Raw genomic sequence first — 17,668 nt, 5'->3', positions numbered from 1 at the left:
TTAATCCTACCTCCCATTCAGGATTACATAGGATTATCCAAGGATTATAGTCCTTTTTTTTGAGTTGGGATTACATTTGAACACTTGAATTATGTTAGGATTATATACAAGTAATAGGATTAAACTACAGTGTGAGAATCTACTGAATTTCGAGTCTAGGATTAATTGTGGGAAATGATATTCCTGCAATTCAATGGTGAATTTCATTTTGAAACCAGTAGAAGCTCAGCTCAGATCATTCCAGCTCCTTCAGGTCTGCCAATCCTTTGCAGTAACGAGGTCATTACCAATCATCCAGGAAAGACAGCAATGGTGCTAGGGCAACGTGAATGAGTGAAATCAACCCTATGGATTCGCAATCCCATATTTTCAAGTTGACCATCAATGCCATAGAAGGCTGCAGATAATGCAGATGAAAGCCATGACTTTGCCTCTCAAATATGATTTCCCGGTGCTGCCTCTTCTACAGTCAAGGTTGTTCTGTTTTGTATGCCTTCTTACGGTCAGCTGGCAGAAATCTGGTGGAGAGAAGTTGGGATTTACATCGCTGGGCATTATTAGGCTCAGTGCTTGACTCAAGGAATTTCAACAATGGTTCAGCCATTAGAACCACTTCTCTGGCTTGAAATTTGGTGGCGAGTCACTCATCTTCTCTGCTCTCACAACAAAACTCATCTTGTTTGTGGCCAGCTCCTCCGGTGCTCCACATTGTTGGCACTACCTCTTCTTTGGTCGAGGTAGCTTCCTCTATTTGCCTTCTATGGTCGGCATCCTGTATTCAAGTTCGGGTCTTAGGTTGAAGGGCAAGGCTCACCAAGGCCTTCACACGTACAAGACCTTGAATGAAATTTCACTGCATCGAGAAGATCTTAATATACAGCCTTGGTAAGTCTTAGTGTTGCTTCCATGCATTCAACTGCTTGTTTATTCGCCCTGCTTGTCTTTTTGGCTTGTTAGCTGCTCGCTATACCGTGAACCTTGAGAGACATTAGAGCCAGTACTTGCTTTCCATCCCCAGTTTCCACCAATGCTCACAGTGCTACTTTTTCGTGGTGGTCTAGCTGCAGAAGTGGTACTTGCTTTCCATCCCTGTCCCTGTCCTCGCCCCCCTCCCTGACCCCACCCCCTGTTTCCACCAGTCGACCCAGTACTATCTTTTTGTAGTGACCCAGTGGCAGAAGCAGCGCTGCCTTTTCATGAAGTAGGAGCAGCACCAATACCTTCTTGCAGAGGACCAGCTGTAGGAGCTGCAATAGAGTCTTCTTGTGGAGGAACGGCACCAACATCTTGCAGAGGGCCAACTGTACCAACCGTAGGAGCAACACTGCTACCCCTCTGCCCCATTGATCCAATACTGGGTTTCTGCAGTGCTCCAGCTGTAGAAGCTGCACTACTCCTCTGCCTTGACTTTTGCAAAGAGGGCCTCCCATCCTCTGGTGCAAGGCTGGCTTGGTATATTTGCAAAGCACGGGCACTTGCATACAATGATCCACCATCATTCTTTCCTTCCAGTGGGGTTCCTGTGTGTTGGTGTCCCCTTGCGTTAATGTGACTTAGTTGACTATGCTACAAGGTTCTTTTTGCACTTTAAACAGTGCTACGGAGCAATATTTATCATATTAAGAACTAGAGTAAGCCCGAATTGCTAGTTAAATCTAGTGCCACTAGTAGAATGTGCTGTAGGCACAGCTAGACCAGTTAGAGAGAGCCATAGATCATGTCAGAAACCTGTATGACTGTTTGAAACCTGTAGAACACTATGAGCAGAGGACTTAAGCGGTAATTCACCAAGTTCTACTCTCTACATTCTGCTATGCACTGGCATATCAAGGGATTGTACTATTAGAGGACTTGTAGTCTTCACAGAACTGTTCATAGCAGAACTTAACAGAGTCAAAAGACATTCATACTAGGAGTACCTACTTCTACGGGGGATTTAGTTGACAAGGAATTGGACATAGGACCACGCAGACTAGGAGAAATTTGATATGACTGTAGATCGAGTCCCGATCTGAGGAAAAGACAAAAAGACATGATACAGATCACAGATCACAGATAGAGTACCTAGGAACCAGGCAGGAATGAACAATGGATCTCGGAGTCCGCGCTGTTCATGTGCTACGGGAGTTTGGAACTCTGGATCCATATGCTGGAACTACTTGGACACACAAAGTCCATATAATTTGATAACGTCGAAATGCAGGATAAGGTCCGTAGACAGGAAATACCATATGGTATGCCTATGTAGGTCCATTCTACATGCTGAAACAAGAATGAAGAATGGTCCAGATTGGTCCAAAACATATGATTCGAATACGGAAAAGCTCCATAGACAAGATTCTGCACATGTAGCAGTCCCTAGCGATAAGACTCCGCATGGATTCGTAGCTACGGTGCATTATTTTTAGAGATAAAACAAGTAGAGATAGGATTACAAAGCTAGCGTAGAAGTAGTATAAAAGCAGCTCATGTATCCGTAGATAAAGTAGTACTACCCGTGCGTAGGAAAGTCCTGAGTGGGTTGCCCGTGAGTAACTGCTCTTGACACCAATAGAGAGATTTGCCCTGTCATTGTGCAGTGAAATGATAAGATTTGATTTGAACATACGAGACCGTCGAGGTCAAACTTGAGAACTATCCGTCCATAGGCTGCCGAGGTCTTGATTACTGTTTCATGATCCGTCGAGGGTCTTAGCATTTGTGTCTGCCAAGGACTTAGTTTTCGTGTCCGTCAAGGGCAATAGTCTCCAATCGTTCAAATTAGTCTTACCATAGACAAAATTCATAGTCCCACTTAGTCCACTGGACAATAAACAGAGCCCCTACAAACCCTAGAATCCCCGTAGCTGTGGTGTTTTACACTTGCAGTTGCACATTGATTTTATAAGACCTTCATACAATATTGAGACTGTGATCTTGTGCGTAACCTTTGCCAAGCAGTCCACCCTTGCAATCTTTCCTTGTGTGTAGAGTTATTGATAGACTTTACACGGAGGTTTACTAGTTTTTGGGTTGATTTGGTGTTGGTGCTACTCCCGTAGCTCTGATATTAGGTTGACTCTTGAGTGGTATACTTCGCCCATTAGCGTGATACCTTCAAGGTCTGAAAGACGGCTAGGCTCCTTCTCATCCATATATCAAATCCCTCTGCCACTGTTGAGATTCTTACACCCTCAGTCCCTGGATTTGGCACCGTGTCAGATGAAGATTGATGCTGTGAAGTTGCTTGTGGCGGGGAAGGCTGCGGTTGAGAAAAGAACTGTTGTAGTGGTAGCCATCAAAGTTCAAGAGTATCCCGAGAGATCCATTGGAAACAGCCATCCAGTTTCCTGGTGTACACCAAGATAATTTTCCCCGTCAAGTCCGTCCACCTCTCCTCTCACCTTTCCGGTTTCTGTTGTACCAACAATACACTGCACCAATACAAATCCCTGTTGAACATGAACCTCAGGAATCCTCCTGGGGTGGCCATGGGCTTCTCCAAATAACTCTACCATCTAGGAGGGTCTCTTTATAGGTCCTTATATAGTATCCTGACCAAAATGTTTTCCCACCTATCCCAACCCAAAATTCCTTCAACCCCCTTTTGCTTGCAACATACCTAACTATTTGATTGTTGTCAATACAAAGACTAAAACTCCAACTGCTGAGCTCATTCCCCCAGTTTGCCATGTCTACTTTCCTCTGGACATCTTCATTGATTTTCTGCTCGATTTTGGACAACAGCCTCAATGTTATGGAGCACTTTGGATTTCCAAGGCCCCCAGTAGGTTCTTGCAGAAAGAATACCTCATTTTCACCAGTTCGTCACCAACCTTCTCTGTAAGGCCCTTTGGAGAATAATACTCCATCCTCAGTAAACCACCATTCATATCTTGTTGCGCCATCTACTGAGTGATAGACAGCACAATTGAAAAGAACCTGGTTTGTGCAGCAGAAACATTTGCCATTATATGAAACCAGGGGAGATGTAGAACCTTGAGGATTATCCATATCCATGTCGGTAGTGTCGTGAAGGAAGGTTATTTCACCTGTATCAAAGTTCATCATCACATTGCTGGTGCCCCATGTCCCTTGCCATAGTAAATCTCCACTTAAATCATCCGACCATGACTCCAGCCTGTCCTCAATGACCAATGTCCAAGCAACATCCTGACCTTTACACTTGAACTTCCAATCTTCTCCAATAATGCGCTGACCAACAAGAACACCTTTTGATGTCGAGTCCTAGTCCTCTGAATACTCGGATGCTTGGATGTACCTCAATCTCCTGCCCACAACTTCATTGGGAATGGAGCCCAGTGGACCCTCTCTAATAGCATATTCCCCATCATTGTGGACTTCCCACTTCTGATCAGCACGAGTTTCTACGAATATCTCCAAGCCAGTTTGATCTTGGAAACGCCGATGAACAGTCGTAAAAAACTGTCCACCTTCAACAAAATCTGGTTCATCAGCGGCATCTGAAGGGATGGAGTGATGTATCCAGTCAGTTATCCTATCTATCTTCTTGAAATTGAATCTTGACCTCCCTGACAACATTTGTGCATCTGAATCCCGCAACTCAATTTCCAGCATGAGTGGGTCAATCAGTTGATGAGAATTTGAACCATGAGGCCCCTCGAATAAGACTGATCTGTCACGACCAGGTATGTCACTAAGAAACCATTCCCATTTGAGTCTCTGATTGAAGGCGTATGCAATAGGTTGACCTTGAAACTTGAATCCAGTGTAGAAGGCATTCTCCTCTGGAATTATAATCACAGGAGGTCTGCCAGCTAGCCACATGAAGACCAACTCGTCGTTATCCTGAATGTTGAAGGGAATCAAATCCAGAATGCCATCCTGCAAAATCCTTCCATCCGAGTATCTGAATCACTCTGTGTTGTCCCTCTCATTACACACATGCAACACATCCTCTCCTGCCTACCAGCAATATGTGTACCAAAGTTGAAGGCTCTGCTCTAGATCTGCAAACTTCAATTCGCAGATCTGATCATCCTCCTGGCCCTTTCGCTCGTCTCTCTCCTTTTCCTTACCCTTATTCCTTCCTTCTTGCAAAACATCTGGTTCTTCACCCCGATCGCTTTGTCTCCCTTGCTCTTTGCCCTTACCCTTTACATCTGTAGGATTTTTTCCTCCACTGCCACTGTCAATGCCATCAATGCTGTTATCATCATCATCATCATTGTCACTATTACCACCCTATGCACCGACCGGTAATGGCACTAAAAACTACTACTAGGTGCAGCAAAACACACTCCAAGCACGAAGTGCACAAAACCAAACCCAACACTAGCAATTAGCGTAGTTGATTTGTGGAGGTCGGTATCAATGAACGCTCTCAGCAAGGTTCACTGAGAACTCTAAGATTTGACTTCAAGGGTGGGGCTTTATATGGTTCAAAACAAATTCAAATTCTGTGTTCACAAGTCAAAATGACAAAGGCTTTCTATGAAGTTCACTACTTCGAGGAGGTGTTCAATTCTTTCTAAGTTCAAATAGAACTATCAAATTCAATTCAAATTCGAGTCAATGCGACTCTACAAGTTCAAAGTTTCCAAGTACCAAAGTGGCAACAAATTCAAATCAAATTCAAAGTTCAAATCTAATCTTTTCCAAATACAAACACCAACTTCGAAGAAGTGGGGCAAAGTATGAGCCAGAGTCCCCTAGTGAAAGCACTTAGGCTTCTGTCGTAGGTTACTGGGGAGAATACTGCTGCTACCACCCCTCCTTATATACGCCTTTTCGAATAAATAATAATCAAACATCAAAGATATGGTAAAAAGTCGAAAATATAGAGAAATCCCTTTCAGAGATACCAAAGTACCCTTAATCAGGTATAGTACATGTCAATTAGATATAAAACTGTCCAGAATATAGTATTCCTCATTTCTTTTCCTCATATTTTCTTTATTCCTGTTCCGAGTCGGATATCTTTGACATTTGCATGTGGATACATCCTGACCCCTTTCTGTTTCCAAGGCGAGTCCCCATGTGCTCCCTTGTTCTCTCTTGTTCTATCCAATCTGGAATAGTCCAAAACTGTTCGATCTACATTCCAGGGATCGTTCCTATGGTTCTTTCCTGGTAGAATGTCCTTTCTGACCGGACATCGTCGACATCTGCCCCTTTTCTTGTTTCCAGCTGTAAGTTACAGCCACCGGCATTGTTTCCGTTCCTTAAGTCCGAAGTGGACTTTAGATAGTTACATCCATCCGATTGTTACTTCCAGATGTACTTCTAAGAGTTGTTTCCATCTTTTCAACCAATATCGAAGAAATCAATAAATGGATAGTAAAATCAAGTGTCCCCATGTTTGCTACAGGTAATTGCGAGTGAGACGAGGCCTATCCAAATGAACGAAGGTTTTTAAAGGCTGCTTCATCAGTTCCTACAGGTTTCGGAACATCGAAGACTCTCATCTATAGGGTGTTTTGTACTTTCTGTACTTCGGATAACCCGCAAATAGACCCGTGCTTTGACTAGCAGCTTGGGCTTGCTCTAATCCTCATATTATGTTCCCATTTTGATTATATTATATATAAAAATGTTAAAAATGCGTTTATTTAGGTACTAGTAGAGTATATCCGTGATACCGGGTCACCACCTTCACTCTCTTGGCTATCTGAATCCTCGCTCTCACCTTCCGTATGAGTGCGGCCCCTTTTCCTCTTACCAAAGAGTTTTGTACGAGTTCAACAGGCTCTTCTGGTTCTCTTCTTCCCTCCTCTAGCAGCCTTCTCTTCTTCCTCTACCATGGCGTCAACTTCATCCTGAGTTGGAAAGTTATAGGGTTCCAACGCTGAGATGCCGTATGTGCAGATAAACTGTTTACAATCTATTCTCTTGAAAGGATGGGGAGGGTTGGTTGCTAAGATCTCCCTGATCAGAACGTCCTTGGGTAGTGCTGCATATGGTTTCGATGCACTCCACATTGCCCTTACTCCTGTGCCAAGCGAGTTGAAGAACGCTGGCTCAAAATAATCTACTGGACAATTTCCAGCCTTGGGGAAGACAAATTTGGTGGCTGCTGGGCGTGCAGGGAAAATGTGTCTTCGTTCCCATGGTTTGATTGGGCCCCAACGACCTCCGCTCTCTCTCATTGCTGGTGCTTTGTCCTTGGGGAGATCTGGGTCCTTGAAATCGTTGTCTATCCACAATACCAGCTCCATGACCCACGGATTCTGTTCTGGTTTTACGCACACCTCAAACACTCCAGGTGCCACTTCCACATCTTCGGAAACACATTGGGCAGGTCCAACGATACTCTGAAGCTCTGAGCCGAACCCAGTGTTTTTCAAAGCATTCCTTCTTTTTTTACCCAACTAAGACTGAAGGTTAGTATATACTGTATATAGATAGAAATTCAGCTTTTATTTACCTTGATGTTAAAGATAGGATGTATCAAATGTTTCCCCAAATATTGTGTATATTTATGGAAAACACATTTAACATGTAAATAAAGCTTGCTCAGAAAGGTGTCAAATGTTACATGTCCTCTGCCCCCGCTGTCGCTGTATGGTGGGGCTCCGAGCGGCTCCAAGCTGCTCCGAGTCATTGGATTGAGCATAAGGTGCACGATTTGTTTGTCACAAAGAACTTGGCCATCATGGCTGATGGGCAATTGAACTTGAACTTGGATGAAGCAGCAAGCTGTGGCCCATGTAGGGATTCTGGACGTGGTGACTGGTGTGTGGCATGGCCAGTGGGTAAACTGGCAAGTAAAGGATTGGCCAAGGGGGGGTAGAGTGATAAGATTTGATTAATCATATAGTCATAAAGTCAACGTTTTCTGAGATTTAATCTTTCGTATGTTTGCAATGAATCGTGATTGAACTTACCATTTTCTGAACGTGTCTCCGAGATGGCCTACATAATTTGATTCTGTCAACATGGCGTATCAGGTGGGCGTGAGGTTTTGACTTTTTGCCCCATGCACATGACGTCCCAAAAAGGGTTGTGATGGAAATTTAAATATTGAAGGCGAATAATGTTACATCAACATTGACAAACAATGTCCCACTGCATTTTTTCAAACTCTCCCCTCAGGGCACGTATTGACTGGGGAGGCTAGGGGTTCGGGTTAGTGGTTAGATTTAGGGGTTTGGTTAGGGGTTCGGGCTAGCAGTTAGGGATTTGAAGATATATGAGGGGGTCTGGGGGCTTGCCCCCAGTATTTAGCATTGTTGTTACATTGTAACAACTGCAATATAAAGTGCCAAATGCCAGTTTGCCAGATCTCCTTTTTTGGATCATCATAGTCACATGTGTGGGGCAAAAAGTCGCCAACTGTGGGTGTGTTGCTTATGTCAGGTTCAACTTTTCTGTTCTCACCATGTCGTTCCAAGACAACCTCCTGCAATTACGTGCTTTCAGGCTGCCCAGCTCTGTCTACAGGAAGAAACATAGCTGACTCATCAAGTCACAAAATTCTCAACCAAGTCACTTCTTCAAGGCCAGCAAGTGCCTGTTCCATGCATCCAAACATTCAAGGCATGCCTTCAAGAACGACATCAATATCTCAATGCCTCAAACTTCAAGCTCTCAAGCAAACCTCAAGTGACAAGCTTCAAAGACCATCTTTTTCAAGTCTTCAAAACTTCAATGCCTCAAACCCCCAAGTCTTCCAAAGTCAGGCCAGGCTCAAACAGCTCAAGACCTCAACATTCAACAATTCAACCCTCAAAACATGATGTTCTAACCATTGGTCTGCAGTTTCTCATTTTGGGGCATCAGGCAATCAGAGAGATTGGTTACAGCAGCTGTATCTCGATGTGAGTCACCTACTGTCTTTATTCTAATGACTGTTGCTGATACATCGCCTTTTCATCTATAGGTATCTGCTACTTTCAATGTGTTCGTGTCTGCTTCACTTGACGAGAGGCAGACAAAGGGGGTTTGAAGTTCATAGTTCATCACCTCTTACACCCATCTGTATTCTTTCCTGCTACATGTACAACAATACAAGAGTTCTTTATTATCTACTGTACTGGAACCCCAGCAGCGAGAGCAAATGGGTATAGGGTAAAGGGTATGGACCAGCGGACCGGATACCGGATACCGGATGCTGAACGGCGAACGCGGTGTGCGCACAGGAGGTATATAATATTTGATATAATATACTAAATTTTCTTGTTTGGACCTCGTTCATTTTTCAAAGAAAGTTCCACAAAATTTTAATTCATTGGCACATTGTGACTATGCAAAATACATGGATAGAATTCCATAGAATGGCTAGCTGTGTAAGTACGGGAAGTTGGCATCCAATGTTTCAGCATGTCCGAAAGTCCGAAAATCCTGATGAGTGCGTGACAAATAAAAATGCTCCTGCACCCCACAGCTACCCGAGATACAACTTAGGGCCTAGAGAAACGATTATATACACTATCAATGACTAGAGCGCCCAGAATGATCTGCCCCACTTTGACATTAAGTAGAAAGAACTGTTTACAGTCCTCCGGAATATCGATGTTGGTGTTACGGAGTTTCCTGAACAAGACGCTTCCCGCATAAGCTACGCCCACAAAGAAAGCGATACCTTGATTGTTGAGAAATCCACTGTATGTCACCATAATAAAAAATAGCAACCCCGTACAGGCACAGATCGGGATCGTCCAGGAACCAAGGAGAAGGGCAGGAGAGTAAAGGCCGATCTTTACATCGTCCACTTTATCCTATGTCATGATTGCAAAATCGCTGAGTTTTAATTTCAAGTTGGACGCGAAGAGAGGGACGGAAACAAACCTGATGCTGGTAGATCGTTTCATACGTGAACGTCCAGAGGCATGCGCCCAAATACACAGGAAGAAGAACGTGCCATGGTACCGTGTGGGCACTAAGGTAGCTCCATCCCATGAATACACCAACGTTGAACATGAAACCCTTTCATAGGAAGGGTATTAACCATTGAAATGATCCACAAACAGGAAATACTGACCAGAGGTATAGGGGCCAGGTTTGTCCAGCGCTGAACCGGTGGCTAAGCAGAGGTAAAGGCGTCGAAGATCGAGCCACCTACCTTGCATGTTGGATAAATTATATATATGGGAAATATCAAAATTGCAATCTGGAGCCTGGAGAAGGTTAATGGTATGCCGGTCATAACTATCTGCTAACGACTTACGATGTTTTATCGAGATATTGAATGGCCAGGACCATGCCGATTGAGAGTTGAGCAGAGAAGAATAACCAGGCGCGTTCGGGAGAAATCGAGCCTCGAGGAAGTGGTCTGTTCTTCGTTCGCTCAACGAGCAAGTCAATGTCTGTGAATGGATTAGAAAACCTAGTGAAGGATGCACACGAATTGGACGACGAACCCCGGTCGAGAATGTCATCGACAGTCATGATCTGGGTTACATGATTTTAAACCCAAGGCACTTTACAAACGTGGCAGACTCACCAAAGATTTCATGCCAAAACAAAGCGGTACATAGAGCAAGGCAGTCTGAAGAGCATTTATTGCAGCAATATCCCTTTGCGCATTGTAAGCCATTGCGATGGACCATGCTGGAGGCGTACTAGGTGTCAGAGAAGATCCTGTCCGAGTCGGAATTTGAAGAGTGACCAACCCGTTGGAAGCCATACTACCCAGAAGCCGATGTTATTATGCAGCCTGCAGAGTTCCCAACATGCCTGGGCCTCCTCGGTAGAGGGTGCTTTGAAAAGGACAGACAACGCAACGTTTTTACGGGGTGACTCGACGTTTCTGAGGGTAGTGTCGCCGGAACTCATCGCTGTGAGGATTTTGTTTGGCCCACCTTCTTAAGTATGAAGTATGATGCATATTAGAGGTCGGCCATTTCGGATGCTCCGGTCACTCAGGGTTAGAAATTTTCCTTTCTCTCCGGAACCGGTGAGGCAGTAGGGCTGTTCAATTCTAAATTTTCAAACGTTGCAAACCATGTAGTCCGGGCTCCGCCCCATCGGCGGTTCGATCGGGCACCCCGGCCTGTAAGCGCTAAGTGCCCAGTCTTTTTCTGCCCGCAGTCCCCGACGTCTCGTTCGACGTCCAGGCCAATGCCGCGATGGAGATAGTGATAACCTGTTAACAACAAAGAAAAACAGAATCTGAACATCATTGGAACATCAGGACGTAAAATTCTTGAGTTTAGAAAGGCCTACCTTTACTTAAGTTACTAGCTAGGGTTCCGGGCTTACACATGAACGCTCGCTGTGCTCGGATGTGTTCCTGCCCTTAACCCAGCTATGCGGGGCTTCGTCCCTGCACCCCATCGTTTTTTTCTTGCGAAATATGCACCCCACGGCCTGGTAGCTCCCTTCAAATCTCAGTAGCGATAGAAAGCAAAAGGTTATCGTTGTCGCCATGTATTCTAATTCTTTTTATCATCTTCGAATGCCATGTATGTGGCCATTGCGTGAGCATCACTCATAAGATATTCAACTGACATGGGACTCACCTGGATGAATGTTCTCGGTACCCCACTTTTTCACGTCTCCTTTATCCTTGCTACACCGCCGGCAGTCAGCTTCATATTCCAACGAATCCCCCGACAAACACCACAAGTCTGTAGCTTTGTCGGCCATCACACAAATTTCTGAATACACCTCTCGGCTTCAGTGAACACCGCATCTTCCGGTAGATCGTCTTCCATCATGTCACTTCCATCGCTGAAATACTGATAAAAGTCGTCTGAATCCAGTACATCCACGCCTTCGGATTCGTTGCTTGGCGGCGGCTCGTCCTCATCAAACACGTCTTCGACGCGCCCGTCATTACATTCGCGAACATTTGACCTTGCTGATCTGTGCAGTCTTCGTGGGTTACTTGCTTTGAGCAGCTGGTACACCAGTGAAGACCTGGAAGCTGTTTTAGACATGTTTGAAACTGTATATATACATGTAGCAACTCACCTTCACGCTGTACCTCTAACCGCCCGCCCACATTTCTCTGAGTTGCCCAAGTTGGTCCGACATTATCGCAAGTCCCCGTGAGTTTTGACCGAACTTCAGGATCCGAGTGACTCCACGTCGTTGTACAATTTCTAGAGGGTGAGCGGGGAATGTATGCTTTTGACGATATTTCTTACAACGATCAGGAAGGATGTGTTGTGTTCATTGGGGTATGAATGTTCTGATATAAGTTCCCTACAGAGCGAGCACCTTCGATTGCCTTAACACAATGGCAAGTCTTGCATTGGATCGCTATCTCGAGAAACACCGGGGACAAAGTCCAAATCCAGCGAATGACTCGTTACCAAAACAAAGCAGCCGGTACTCTGGATTGCCGCCTCAGGTAGAGTTGGACTTGTAGGATGTACGGGAAGAGAGATGAGACGAGGGATCGACGTTTGGAAATTTGATTCGGAGGCGGTGGTCAGAGACAATCTGACTTTTTTGTTGCACTGAGTTGTCCCTGCAAAGCTCAGACAGAGTTGGAGGATAAATTACTGTAAGGGATAGAAATACGGCGTACATCTCGGATCTGACACAACTTGACAGTAAACATCGTTCAGGGTTGGATTTCCATTTCTCCACTAAAAGTCCATGCGAAGAGTACGGTATCAACGCAAGATAGATAGTTATTCCTTCCTCTCGTACGGCTACGCACAATATCGTCCTATGAAAAACCCTGAGGGCGCCAGAACCCTAACAATACGCTCATTCCTCTCATCATCTCTCTCATTCGCCCTCAAAACCAGCGTCTGGGCAGAATGCCTCCCACCTGCTAACAGACCAAACCTGCTCTGGCAACGACGCCGTCCGACGAATATCGCTATCTCCTCAATCCCTCGGTAGGCATGACCATGTTTTTGCTTGGAAGTATGGAGAGTCTTCCAAACGCTCATCCCAAAGTTTTCATCAAATTTTTCGGGATATTTCCGATTCCGAGGACAGTCACTGAGCTGGCCACCACAAGTCCGATGGACCCGACCGAAGTCATAGTGGATGCTGACGCGGCGAAGTTGCGGAAACGACCCGAGGACCTCGTAGTAAGCCAAATGATTTGCATCATCAACCGTCCTGTTGATGTCCAATTCTATCTCCTCCAATTGGGACGCCATTGAGCGTAGATTCTTTTAACTGTCCAACAGTCAGAACCTCCCGCGTTTCGTTTTCGTGAGGAATCTCCACCTCGTGCAGGGATAATGAGCGGAGCGAACCGCCATGCCAACGCAAAAGGGCGAAGAGATCGATGAATGCCGAGTAATTAGCGATGGACAAGGATTGTAACGGCGGAATGGAGAGTAAAAAGTCGACAATATTCGACTTCAATTCCTTCTCCGTACAGTCTGAGCGAGAAGAATGATTGACGGTGAAGGATAGGTGTTTGAGAGCCGCAAAAAGTCCCTGATTTCTCGCACGAATCAACCCTGAGATACGGGATACCTCCCCCATATCCAACGACTCGACTGTTCCAAGGTCCAGACCCGCTTGTTCAAAGCGATCAAGAACGTTCTCGTCCAATTCAGTCCATTTGATCTTCCTCAACCCTTTCCGTACCGGCTCCTTCACCTCGAATCGTTCTGACTCTGTTCGAATCTTTTCTCTCTGCTCTGTCGTTAATCGGTTCAGCGCAGACCGCCAACCCCCAGAAGTCGAGATGCTATAGCCCATTGACTGGAGGTTTGGTGCAAGGGACGCGATTCGAAGAAATGCCGGCAAATAAAGATCTGCTCCTGGTGGACCCGAAAAAACGAATGCGTCGATACTTCGAAGGCAAGGTGACATAGCCAACGCCTTCTCATACGGATCTCCTACCCGCACGTCGTACCCAGCCCTTGTCCAACCCCGCACATGAAGTCGGCATAGTGGATGTCGGCTATGAAGAACGTCCAGTAAGACGAGGGGGACCCTCTCTTGACAATCGAACACCAGTTCTTGTAGATGAGCGATCCGAGATAAGAATGTAACGAAAAACGACCATTTGCACTCAATGTCTTCGTCAGACGGTATGAAATATGTTCGTTGGAGGGTGTCTCTTGGCCATCGAGCATAGGTAGAGTGAACAACGACCTTCCTGATCGCCTTGAGGATCCTTGGATCACCCCCCGTGATGGAATGAATTCGGTGTTGTGAGTAAGTGTATGGGTCGTGAAGAACTTCTGTGCAACGCCGATGATCTGCTTGTGTGAAGTCGAAATCCAGAACTCGGTAGAGAAAAGGTAGTGTCAAATCGTGAAAGGTCTTGTTGACCCGCAACAGGGAAAATAATGTGTGTCTTGAGGAAGCATGGACCTGTGAAGATGTATTAATGTCTACGACAAGAGAATATACAGGCTATAAGCATACAAGCTGGATTATTTCGTTCAATGCGTCGGTATTGAGACCATCCAAGGAGGACATGGGCACCCTTATTTTGTCCGCATTGATAATCGTTCCGCCAATTGGCATTGGGTCAAACGAATGACAGAAATGGAATAGAGCCTTCGTGGAATCATGATTTGGCGTCCATGGAATGATAGAACCACAGCCCGCTCGTCACTTGGCGCTGAATGGGCTAACTCTTTAGAACGTTGACCTTTGGATAGGGCCGGTCTGCTGGTCAGATGAGATGACTTTTGAAGGAAATTTCAGCCTTAAGGCGCACCAACAAGTCCTCAATCGTGTTATTGACTTTCCAGGCCTAGACAGAACTCTCCCAATTACTGCTGCAGGCGATTTGAGTCCTTGAGGTCGGAACAGATTCAAAGGTATTGGTCGAGGTCAAGTGATTCTCTGGGTAATGTGACCAGAGAACATATGACGATACTCGGGTCCTCAGCAGCATCGAAAACCAAGCGATTTATGTATAAAAAAGACCATGGTTTACGCTTGTAAAGTTTACATGTAAAATAAACGAGATATCTATTTCGCTACACGGCTTTCCCGACCTGATTTGTGGGGGCAACCGTGTTCTTCATGAACACGAGGATGCAGATCGTATCAATAACCAGAAGCGCGAAGGGGAACCAAAGTCCCGGAGCTCTACCTTCCCAAGCTGTAGGTCCTCCATGTGTGTCGTCCACACTCGTGGTAACGATGGCTGTCCTAGCAGCGCAACTAAGTTGTAGGGAGCAGTTAAAGAATTATGATAGATCCAACAACACCAGCTTTCTCGGGTGGGGTTACCGCGAACACAGCAATACTGCGGGGCATGGTCAGTGCTCTAGTAATATCCTCCGAAGCAGGCAGACACACGTACTTTACCGTCGCGAAGATGATCGTCATTCCCGTAGTACCGAGAACAAATCCTGGGAACGCGAATCGCCAATAGTGCTGAGGTGAGTCGGCGAAGGGAAGCAGAACAGTTCCAACTATCCCGATAACTTGACCAGCAAAGATAACCCACTTGAGGGGCAGTTTTTGCTGCATCACATTTGCGATAGCTATAACCGGGAAACCAAGCACTCCCAGGGGAAGGCTTTGCACGAATCAGTCAGAATGCACCACGGGGTGATGAAGCTCCTTACAAGCGAAGTGCAACCTGGATGGGAGTCCATCCGTAGACGTCCTGCCAGATCCAAGAAAACAGGAGCTGTACGCATCCCCACCAATTGAAGGGTATGGTAGTTCCGCATAGCACAAGTACCGCAAAGTTCGTATAATTCCAGAGGTTTGGCGGACTGGAGGAGACCCAAGTTAACCCTCGTATTATAGAATTTGCCCCTCGGCGGACTTACATGGTAGCCATATCCTCCGGTAAACGGGCCTCCCAAAGGAAAAATGCAGAGATCAAGAAAAAAGAAATGATCAACGGTGCCAGACATCGGGCGGTATTCCACCCGTTCACCGAACCAGTCGTGACGCCGAAGATGAACAGAATCAGACCCACTATTATGTTCAGGATGAGTAAAGCATTTCGAACTCTTGAACTCGTACGAAAATGACCTACTGTGAGTAAAAGCACCCCGAATAGGTCCAGTCGTTTGAACCTTTTGGCCTTTTCGATCGCAGAAACGTGCTCTCGGCGAGGCGATGGTGCCAGGACGGCGGCACCGACAAAGATGATAGCAGCGATGATGCGGGGTCTGGAACAGTTTCCGGTGGCCTAGGGACATTGCTCAATATTCGGGAACGTCGGGGATCGGGAGATGATCAGAGGTTGTTTCTTGATTTCGTTGACACTTGTACAAACATAAGGGTGGCGCATGCGGACGAATAGTTGAATTTGAGACGAGAGAGCATGTTGGGAAATAGGTTTTTTGTGCAGAGTTGTGGAAGCTGGGTCGGGGTCTTCCTCGTATGAGGTTGGGTGTGTTGGGGGCAGGTGGGTAGATCTCGATGTCGTTGTCGTCGGTGGGTGTATGTGGTGGTTTGGTCTAGAAGGATAGGTTTTTGGGTTTGAGTCAGCTGCTGTGAGATATATCAGTTATTATGCACGACAAGAAGAGGGTTTTTATGAAGTCGGTGAGGAACTGTAGCATCTTAATGTAAAGCTTCTCGTGGGGAAAGACCCGAAAAAAATCCTTCAGAGAGCGCCTGCGTCGGCTGAAGCATCGAGCACGCATCCTTCTCCTCCACCAAAAAAGAAAAGAGACCTCCAGGAGAATCAAAACAAAAGACCTCACCAAATCTCTTCCTATTCCCCTTACCCGGCCCATTCCTCCTTCTAATCTTTCATATTTATTGCTTCGTGGTGGAGCATCGTAACGGTAGCAGTACGCCCCTCTCTTACGTCTTTTTCTTCTTCAGGTTGTGATTGTCTAAGAAGCATAACCGTCGTTTCCAGGGTCGTTGGTCCTTTCCTCGTCATCCTCGAACGTGTTGATGTCAGATGTTGTATAGGTTTTGTTGAACTATCGAAAAAGCCAAGAACAAAGAATCAGTTCGGCACCCCACTTCGAGTTCAAGCATTGAACACTTTCACTTACTTTGCTTGTACTCCATTCTTCTTCATATGAACGGAAAATTCTTCGTTTTCTCAAGAAAGTTCCCATTATCTCTCCCTACAAGGCTTTCTTGAAGTCGTATTCGAGTGGGTCTGGATTCCGGAAAACACAGATGGGAGTGAAGAAAAGTTATCCTCAATGACCATCTGAACCGGGGTCGGAGATGGTAGATTCGTATCTACACATTAAACCATGCTTGAACCGAACTCTTGGACTCTTGAAAGAGGTCGTGGTAGCGTTCGGTGTTCAACAACTTGTAAGAAACGTGTCCTGTATATTGGAATCATAAGTTAAGATTCAGACTTGATATAATATTGACAACTTACCAACCTCTCTATTTCAGTTCCACAGGACCCAGTCCAGCGTCGATCGTGTAGACGTCCAACCTACGCCTCTTTTCCGACCCACTCTCAAAACACTTGACTGGAACTGCGAGTTGAGGTTCTTGCGTTGAACCATTCTAGCGCAGTCCACAGTACAAGCTTTGCCTTTTGAACGTGCTGACATGTCGGAAATATTGATTCCGGTGTATAAGCGTTTATAAACGTCCGCTTTTTCTCACAAGGCGTTACTAGGTGACCTTACCCTTTATGGAGCCTTATTTCAGCTTTATAAAGCCTTATTTGGCTTATAATCGTTAATAAGTGGGCCGAGAATTTTCTCACACCTGGTTATGAGGTTCCCGGAAAATCTCTGACACGCGGTTGTAAGGCAAAAAAGGTTCCGTAAGGGCTCCATAAGGCTAATTTCCCTTGTGAGAAAAGGCGTAACGTTTATAAACGCTTATACACCGAAATTACTTTTTCCGACATGAGCCAATTCGGCGTCCTGTC

At 45.6% G+C, this 17,668-nt stretch overlaps 5 protein-coding genes across 5 annotated transcripts; all 5 read right to left on the bottom strand.

Moving 5' to 3' along the window:
• Positions 1-4,227: 4,227 nt before the first annotated feature.
• E1B28_006794 (uncharacterized protein) lies at positions 4,228-4,788 on the bottom strand (the record flags this gene model as incomplete). The annotated part of the gene is made up of 1 exon (XM_043151494.1): positions 4,228-4,788. The coding sequence occupies one exon, from the start codon at positions 4,786-4,788 to the stop codon at positions 4,228-4,230; it is 561 nt and encodes a 186-aa protein (XP_043012590.1).
• Positions 4,789-6,701: 1,913 nt separating this feature from the next.
• E1B28_006793 (uncharacterized protein) lies at positions 6,702-7,178 on the bottom strand (the record flags this gene model as incomplete). The annotated part of the gene is made up of 1 exon (XM_043151493.1): positions 6,702-7,178. One exon carries the CDS (start codon positions 7,176-7,178, stop codon positions 6,702-6,704), a length of 477 nt encoding a protein of 158 aa, XP_043012589.1.
• A 2,022-nt stretch (positions 7,179-9,200) lies between these two features.
• E1B28_006792 (uncharacterized protein) lies at positions 9,201-10,796 on the bottom strand. The gene is made up of 8 exons (XM_043151492.1): positions 10,575-10,796; positions 10,406-10,512; positions 10,323-10,353; positions 10,130-10,268; positions 10,025-10,079; positions 9,944-9,973; positions 9,751-9,888; positions 9,201-9,680 (listed from the first exon to the last, which is right to left on the bottom strand). Exons 1-8 carry the CDS (start codon positions 10,735-10,737, stop codon positions 9,363-9,365), a joined length of 981 nt encoding a protein of 326 aa, XP_043012588.1. The 5' UTR covers positions 10,738-10,796; the 3' UTR covers positions 9,201-9,362.
• Positions 10,797-12,083: 1,287 nt separating this feature from the next.
• On the bottom strand, positions 12,084-14,679 carry E1B28_006791 (uncharacterized protein). The gene is made up of 4 exons (XM_043151491.1): positions 14,555-14,679; positions 14,257-14,485; positions 12,440-14,202; positions 12,084-12,379 (listed from the first exon to the last, which is right to left on the bottom strand). The coding sequence occupies exons 2-3, from the start codon at positions 14,356-14,358 to the stop codon at positions 12,979-12,981; spliced, it is 1,326 nt and encodes a 441-aa protein (XP_043012587.1). The 5' UTR covers positions 14,359-14,485; positions 14,555-14,679; the 3' UTR covers positions 12,084-12,379; positions 12,440-12,978.
• Positions 14,680-15,024: 345 nt separating this feature from the next.
• E1B28_006790 (uncharacterized protein) lies at positions 15,025-16,004 on the bottom strand (the record flags this gene model as incomplete). The annotated part of the gene is made up of 5 exons (XM_043151490.1): positions 15,025-15,091; positions 15,149-15,367; positions 15,417-15,569; positions 15,627-15,777; positions 15,839-16,004. 5 exons carry the CDS (start codon positions 16,002-16,004, stop codon positions 15,025-15,027), a joined length of 756 nt encoding a protein of 251 aa, XP_043012586.1.
• Positions 16,005-17,668: the final 1,664 nt, after the last annotated feature.

Source organism: Marasmius oreades, chromosome 3, assembly GCF_018924745.1.
Source record: "Marasmius oreades isolate 03SP1 chromosome 3, whole genome shotgun sequence".
In the NCBI taxonomy this organism is placed as follows: domain Eukaryota; kingdom Fungi; phylum Basidiomycota; class Agaricomycetes; order Agaricales; family Marasmiaceae; genus Marasmius; species Marasmius oreades.
Note: the sequence above shows the minus strand (reverse complement) of the source record. Positions and strands in the feature narration are given on the sequence as shown.